The following is an 8631-nucleotide window of genomic DNA, read 5'->3' as shown; positions in this document are numbered from 1 at the left end:
CTGTCTAGAATGGGGGTAGGGGCTACACGGGAAATGATTAGTCACTGAAAGCTGGTGAACAATTCTGAGAAAGGGACCCAGAGACAAGGAAGAAAAGGATAGATTGGGTGGGGATTGGAGGAAAGAGAAAAGAGGGAAAGGGGGAGAGGAAAGAGGAGGAAGAAGGGAGAGGAGAGAGAGAGAGAGAGAGAGAGAGAGAGAGAGAGAGAGAGAGAGAGAGAGAGAGAGAGAGAGAGAGAGGGGCGTGCATGTGCGGTGAGCAATAGCTGTGGACCTTACAGTTGCTGCTAAGTGCCCTGGTGTGTGTGAGGGAGAGAGAGGGAGAGAGAGAGGGAGGGTGGGAGGGAGGGAGGGAGAGCGCGCTAGCGCGAGAGAGCGAGTGAGCAAGCGAGCAGAAAAGAGGTGGAGAGGGGGGGAATAAGGAAGAGAGGAGGAAAGGAGAGCAGGCAGGAAGAAGGCAGGGGAAGACACCACCATGCTGTGCTGTATGAGAAGAACCAAACAGGTAGAGCTAAAGATTTTTTTTACTTCTTGCTGTTATGAAATTACCAGAGTACAGTATTTCCCTGTGAAAGGCAGGGGAAAAAAAAAAAAAAAAAAAAAAAAAAAAAAAAAAAAGACTGCTTCTGCCCTGGCATGGAGCTCTGGTTTCCTTAGCATATGGTAACTGACGGTTGCATCCCAGCTTTATTCTTTTCCGTCTTTCATGCTTGGTTTTTGGAATGCTGCTACTAATTAGGGTGAGGGTAGAGAAATATGCCGGCTTGGCTAGAAATATGATTCCCTCTCGCCTATTAGTAAGTGCTCAGCAGCTAGGTCTCTGGTTTTGAGGGTGTGGATGTAGAAAGGGGTGTGGGGACGATGTGGGCTCTGTCTACGAGATAAGAACGCTGTCCTCTATATTATCTGTGAAAAGCGTGGTTTGGGGGAATTGTATTCACAGTTGAGCATTGCCTGTTCTGTGATTCAAATTTTCTCACATGTGCTGCGGAAGATACCTGATTTCTCTCGTGCTCGCATGAGCTCCAAAGGGGCGCAGGTATATGTGGGAAAACATGTGAAGGTTTTATTATTTATTTATTTAATGAATGAATGAAACAGATTTAGGAGATTTTTAATTTTTTAAAGAGAGCTTTAAGACAACAAGGGTTGGGGGAGAACTGCCTGTGCCGAGGGGGAAAATCCCCTTCCTGAGATCAGGGGCGGATTGTAGCCAGCTGGTCCTAGAAGAGGGTGGACCACGCCCCTAGGAGCTTTGAGCTTAGACGGGATGGAGAGGGGAGCTGATCCGGTATTACCTGTTGGAAACCCGGGCTTTTCTGTTTCCCCCTTTTCCTTGCATTAGCAGTGACCAGAAGTGTGTTAATATCGTGGAAGATGAGCATGGTGACTCAGGATGAGGGATGGATGCATCCAAAGCGAGCTAGAAACCCAATCCCCTCCTCCCCTCCCCCACCGCCTAGGTTCGCCCCCTCCCCTCCTCCTTTCATTTCATATTGTTCACTTATTTCTTGAAAGACGTTTTAGAAACTTAATTGGGATGAGGGTGGAGAAAAGTGAGAAGCTCAGTATCCAGCAGTCACCCACAGTGCAGTCACACTCTCTAAACGCAGCCTTCAAACATTCCTAGGAGCACGTTTGAGTGCTTTTTGGAGAAGGTTAGGAAGAGAAATGGGTGTGGGGGGAATGAGTGAGTGAGTGAGTGTGTGTGTGTGTGTGTGTGTGTGCCTGTGTGCGCGTGTGCAGGTGGTGGGGTGGGGTGAGATGGCAGTCGTGGCTGTAGAGCCCCTCTGCAAACTGACTGCCTTAGGGGTGTGGTGCAAGGGAGGGCTATTTGGTATTTTTCTTGTGCAAGTATTAGAAATTGGACAATTTGTTATACACTCTGTGAATCCAAAGGGGGTGGAGGAAGGTGCAGAGGAAACAGCCATTCAGCCCGGGCCACATGTAGCCAGCGCCCTGGAAGGAGGGGTGGGGAGTGGGGATGAGGAAGGAAGAGGAAAAGAGGTAAAAAAACAGAATGCCCAAGTAGTTAGAGAAACAAACACACAACAAACAAACAAAAACAAACAAACAAATGCTGGTCCTTGGTTGTGAAGGGATGCATGGAGAAAAGTGTGTCAAGGCGGGGTAGGGGGTGCTGCTGGCTGTGTTCCTCTAACTGGTCCTGCTTCCAGACACAGGTACTTCCATTGGAACATTTGTAAAACATTTATTCCCATGTCTTCCTTCATTTTAATATATAAATGTAATAGATACAGGTGTCGGGGTTAAACACACCCTCAGAAAAATGTTCCAAGATGACTGCGTTGGCCAGCTGGTAAAATAAAATTTAGGAAGGTGGAGCCCTAAGGAAACTGGTGCTATCCATTTTAAAGGCTTGAATTTGGGGTGGAAAAGTGTGCTGGCTGAGAGCTTGCTTCCACCCTATTTTTATGCCTGAGAGTATCTCCTTCAGTAAAGGGGACTAAGCATGGCTTTTAGACAGGGAATTGGGGCTAAAGGAATTCCCTCCCAAAATGAAGACAACAGCTTTCACTGGTCTCCATCTCACTGACAGCTTAGAGGAGCACTCAGTCTGATGTGCCAAGTGATGAAGATGAAATCATGTGTTTAGGGACTTGTAGGAATTTGTATATAAATGTGTATAGCACAGCATACTTCCCATGCAACCATCACGCATGTACTCTGCATGGATTTCACATGCCTGCCTGTGTTTCAGAATCACTGATGCAAAGCGGGAGATGGAATGTGCAGAGACAGTACCTCTTACCCACACATTTTATGAATAGGTTCTTAAGTGTGAGTGGTTGCGTACCCTATGTGTCATTTGCATTTGTCAGTCTTTAAGAAATCATTAAGCCAGACAGAAGGAAATGGTGTCTTCAGGGCGTGGGCTCATATTTCACTGGCTGGCATTCATATAGTAGGGATACTTAAGTCTAACGCAGGTTTCCTTCTTGTGGGTGAAATGACTCTTTATCATTCCAGTCAGAATCTAAGGGTTTCATTTCTTCTGGAAAGTGTTTATCAGTGTAGCGCTTAACAGGGGCTAAAACAAGGGCACAAACCTGCAAAGGTCTAACTCTGCCACACCCATGAAATCCAGCAGCAGTGTGGGAGGGGGGGACTGGAGGGCTTGCACTTCCTTCCGCCTCCACTTGAGCAGCAAAAGCAAAGCAGCCTTAGATATTTCTAAGTTGTAATACATTGTCAGTGGGTGAGAAGAACACATAAATGATTTCTGTTGGCCATTACTTACCACTGCTCATTACTAAAGCAGAAAGGAGAGAGAGAGAGAGAGAGAGAGAGAGAGAGAGAGAGAGAGAGAGAGAGAGAGAGAGAGAGAGAGAGAGGGAACAAACTACAGGTGAGTAGTAGGGAAAGGAGGATTAAAATAAAAGAATCCTGGTGATTTTATTGGCTCATGATTTTCAAATATCTTGAGGCTTACTTTAAATAGCTCAATTACCATGCATATTGCAGACTATTAAAAACTTGCAAGGTGTAATAGTCTACAGAGCAAAAAAACCTGTGATATGTTTCCTTTGTTTAAAAATACTGACTTTAGTTTGTAGCTGAAGTGTTAAAAATTATCCTGCAAGCAAGCCGACCTGTCCTCACCCCTCGTTCTGCTAGCAGCTGCCTTCCTGACCCCTCCCATATATAATAAATAATTCTTATCTTCGAGAGATTAGTCATTGGTTTAGAACTCCAGCCTTGATGATTGCCCTCCCCCTAACCCCCCAACAGCACCAGGAGGTGTAGAAGGGTCCAGCTCTGCTGCAGGGTGGGGAACATTCTTTCTAGTAAGAAATTGGATTCCTGCTCAGTCTCTCTGAGCCACACCCAGTGTCATCCAGGGACTTAGTGCTTAGTGAATTGACTGAATAGAGGCCTTCTACTTAATATAATTGAAGCTGTCTGTTTAAAAAAAAAAAAATCATGGTATCTGCCACATATTACCAAAGTTAAACAGAAAGAAATTATTTAAAAGGGGGTTCCCCCCTTCCCAAATCATCTGCACTTACCGAGAACCTTCCACATCTTGGAGTGAATTTAGAAGTGTGTTCATTTCTTATTGTTAAGGCTATACTTATGCTATGGCACATGCACAGGGACCCCTGGTCCTTCTTGCTATGAGAGAGTCCTCTGATTGTCACTCTGCTTCCTGCCCCCTCTATTCCTGTGAGCTATACTGAGGCACTGGAAGAAGAAAGCACAGGGTTAATTTTTCTTCTTGCTGAGCTAGTGAAACTGCAGAAATGCCTTTGATGTTGCAATGTAAAGGGCAAAGCCCCTGCTCACTAAGAGGGAGGGTGGCCCAGGGTCTTCTTCTGTCATAGTGAAATTACTAGTGACATGCCCAGGACAGAATGAATCCACAGACTTCAGAGTTTTACTCGGTCCCATAGGGAAGGGGTGGAGGGCTTCCATGCAATAATGGAGCTATGTATTAACTCATTCTACCCCCACGCCTCCCAACCCTCCCCACCCTTCCTCCCCTCCCCACTCCTCCCCACCCGTCCCCACCCCTCTCTACCACTGGTCACATTGATTTTAAGATACATCTAAAATCTTCTTCTGCGAGCATCTTAGAAATGCATTTCAAGCCTCTCAAAGTTTATCAAGGGAAGGTACAGCATTTAACTCTTTCCCTTCTGTCAGTTCTAAGAGAGTGTGTTACTTGCAAACCGTGGATGGAGGCAGCTGCACCACAATCCTGCCTCTTGAATTTGAAGTGTAGACAGGTTGTGTTGGGGCCTGTGAGATAAAATCTTTATAAAGGTCCCCAAGGAACACTGTGCTGGGAGTTCCTAGATTGTGCCACTTATAGACTCAGTGACCCTGAATGGGTTACATCATCTAGGGTTTTGGTTACTTCCTGTCATGGAGACTGAAGAACAATCCGTCCAACCAAAGAACTAAGCACATAGCACCACCCTTCTCACCATAAAGGGTTTTTGTTGTTTGTTTTGTTTTGTTTTGTTTTAATAAGGATTTTTTTCAATCTGAATAGGACAGCCATTTTTTTTTTTCACAACTTGTCTGTCTTTATCTATTAGAGATGTCACTTCTGCTCACACTGAGCATGCTGCTTAAACTTTTGCTCTCCATTCTGGTTCTGTGTTTCCTAACTCACTTCTGCTCCACTCTCTAGGGATTTTCTCAGTTTGTATAGCTTTAGCTGGCTTCCCAGTGGTCCATGGATGTGCCTTGTTTCCTCTGTTTTAGAGTCCCTGGTCCTGCATTCTGATCTCTGCAGGCTCCATCTCACTCTCCTTTTAGAACAAAGTTTCTGAAAGCATTCTCTGCTCATGCTCCTCTCTGTCACTCATCATTCACTATCTACTGACTGTAGAGACGCCTCTGTTCCCATGGTACCTCTGACAAAGAGTACCACTTCAGATGAGCCATTTAGTCTACATCTTACTCAAAAGCTGTGGCCTGTTTCCCTGGTTGTTCTGCCTTCTCAATGTCCTTCCGGGGTCATTCTCCCAGTCTTACTTCTCCTCAAATGGGACCTTTTAAAACCTTTTTGATGTCTGTGTTAACTCCCCCATCTCTGAAAGCCAATGACCTTCCACCTATAATCTTGCCATTACACTCATTAATCCTACATCCACATTCAGAGCTTCAGGCCTCCCATGCAGTTTCCAGGAGCCCGTCTTGAACTCCTGAACTCTAGATTTTTCCAAGAACCCCCAGTGTCTCCCCTGTCTCCTCTGTCAGGTGTCCTCTGTTTTGGACTACTCTCGCACTTCCTGCTTCCTTGCCCTAGCCTTGTCGGTCCAGCTTCAGAGCTCTTTCTTCCAACTTCTAGCTTTCAACTTTATCTAAAAAGATTTTGAGTGTGTTCTCGCCTTTCAACACTTAACCTGTCTGTATAAATAACCTGGCTCAGTCTTTACACTACATGTCATCTGGCCAAAGGCAACAGCTGCCTATATGGACCCTAGGTCCACATGCTTCTTCTTTTCCTTCTCCTCAAAAACAACAAACTGACTTTAGATGATGTAAATCTGGTCACGCTAATTTCCTCATTACAATTCTACAATGGCTCCCAGTTGGCTATAAACTATTAAAGAACCCTTCAGCATGCGAGGCATGATCTAGTGTTGCCTGCCTGCCCAGTACCACCCTTCAATAGTTCTTTCTTCTCATAGCTCACTCTTTTGCTCACTTCACACTTCTTCCTTAGCCTGGAACATTTTTATTTCCTTTGCAAGATTTAGTTACTTAAATCCAAACCCACTTTTTCATAAATGAGCTTTCTTCTACTATTTTTATGACAATATTGCATTTTTAACTAATGCTATTGCCACTTGTTGTATCACCTAGTGTTCATACATACATACATACAAAACTACATACATACATACATACATACCTTCTTCCACACTATAAGCTTCTTGTGAAAAATGATAGAATTGTATTCTCTATCCATAATGGTTACCATACTGTCTAATACATAGGTGGATATTTTTAACTATGCAGGATCTGCTCACTGAATAAGTATGGAACCATATTTTCAGTCTCGCCACAAGTTGTGTCATATTTGAATGGATAAAATCACTAGTAGACTGTAAAGACACTACTGGTATAAAAAAATTAAAGTAAAATTCATCATCATTGACTGTTGCTACAAACTTATAGACATGGCACCCTTCCATTTTTCATGCAAGCAAGCGCAAAATTAAACCATTTGTAGACTGTAATTCCTCAAACTCCTGTAGCTGGAACTCTCTGGAGAGTTCCTTTCCACATGCACCACTCCTAACAATCACCATGACAGTCTCATCCCCAGAGGTGAAGAATCCCAGTCTACATATGTCTACTAAATTCTTGCAGTTCCATATGGCCTTTCTTTGGAGCCTGGTGTATTCATGATCCTTATGTTGTCCTACAATTATGACCAAAGTCCACTTGTCCATCTTCTGCTACTCACAGCTGATGTATTTACTCAGCATGCAGCATTAGCCTATGTTGAAGACTATATGATCAATAATTAACTTTACCTACATTTGTAAGTTTTCTTTCTCACTGAAGTATCTAAATAATAATAATATCTACCAACATACATCTTGTGTGGAGCTGGAGGGACGTGGGATAGTAAGATATCTCTTAAGCTTGTGTTAAATATACAGAAATTAGAGCATTTGAATCTTTTCTAGTTTTGAATAGACTTCAGGGATTTGGGTCCTGTTCCAAGTATCTTGCAAATTCAGTATAGGGAAGATTGCAACCATGACTCTAAGTGGTATATTCTACTAACTTAGTTGGGATGTCTTTGAGAGAAGAAGCAAGATAAGAATATCTTATAGGTGAAGTTTGTGCTTCATAGCCAAAGTTGGGTGGTGTTTCTCAACCCTGATGTCTTTGTTCTATATCCTACTTACTGCCCTGAGCATCTCTGGCTTGGGGTTTTGTTATTCTTTTCTCCTCCCCTCCAATGCAAATGCACTTTTGTTTGTTTGCTTGGTTGCTGTTGTTGGTTTTTTGTTTTGTTTTGTTTTTTTTTTTTTTCATATTAGAGGACCAGTTCTCCTAGTGCCTCATGTATGAGGCTATAGGAAGAGAAGGTTAAGAAAAGATGTATCTTGCCCAACTTTCCAATATATGTTTTAAGCAAATCGGGCACTGAGGTGGCATTTAAGGGATGCCCAGTACAGAGTGGGCTCTCAATATGTATTTACTTGAGAAGATGCATGCGGGGATGGAGGGATCATCACATTGAGACCCAAGGAGAGATGTTTTGACACCAAGATCATCCCTGTGTACCCTTTCAGAGTTGACTGGGGTGTCCCACTCGATGCTACTGGCCTTTCCAACAGGGTGGCTACAGTTGAAAGTATAACTCTCTGTCTTATTTCCTTAGAGTGGCATACATAAAGTCATTTTGAGTTTAGTGTGGGCTATGAATTTTCGTATTTCCAACACTTTATTAGTTACAAATCTTGCTTTCTTAGATGTTGTTTGTTTAATGTCCTGTTCCATGTCTTTGTAGTGGAATAAATCCCTCCCTTGGGTTCTAGACCTGGCTCTGCCCATTGCTTGTCCTGTGATCTTAGGTAAGTAACTTAATCTCTCTGAGCCTCAGTTTATGCATCTGTATTATGAGCAAAACAAAAGCCTCCAAATCCTGACTCACTTTTTTGACTAGGTTGGTGTGAGGCTCAAATAAAGTGATAAAAATAAAAAATATTTTGTAAACAATGCCTTTTGGATCCTCCTTAAAGAGTTTGTGGGGCTACACAAAGAAGAAGTAACAATGTCATCTGCATAGAAAATACATACCTTTCATGTCCCACTCCTACTCTCTCCTAAGTAAGTGTTAACCTGGAAACCACACTGACGAGAGAGAGCATATGGCATCTTTATCGTTTTTTGGAAACTTGAACAACAGAATTCTGATAAACACATATTTAAATTGTTCCAAAATGTCAGAAAACATGAGAAACAGCCACTGTTTTTTTACTTTATTCATTTATCTACCAGTTTATTTATTTATTTTTTTTGCTTTCATATTCCAATCTCATCTCCATTTCCTGCTTGCCCCACACCCTCACCCCACACCTCGCCTCCAGACCAGCTTCTGAGTATTAGCAGACACGCTGTGCTCACAGGCAT

The 8631-nt window shown here is 43.2% G+C and overlaps 1 protein-coding gene across 1 annotated transcript in view; it reads left to right on the top strand.

Moving 5' to 3' along the window:
• The first annotated feature begins 356 nt into the window (after window positions 1-356).
• Gap43 (growth associated protein 43) overlaps window positions 357-8631 on the top strand; it is a 90574-nt gene continuing 82299 nt past the window's right edge. Inside the window, exon 1 of the mRNA XM_051149926.1 lies at window positions 357-505. Coding sequence (XP_051005883.1) covers window positions 476-505 — 30 coding nt within the window. The 5' untranslated portion in view covers window positions 357-475. The remainder of the gene's footprint in view (window positions 506-8631) is intronic.

This window comes from Acomys russatus, chromosome 8 (genome assembly GCF_903995435.1).
Source record: "Acomys russatus chromosome 8, mAcoRus1.1, whole genome shotgun sequence".
Lineage (NCBI taxonomy): Eukaryota > Metazoa > Chordata > Mammalia > Rodentia > Muridae > Acomys > Acomys russatus.
This window is presented reverse-complemented; position numbering and strand designations above follow the sequence as displayed.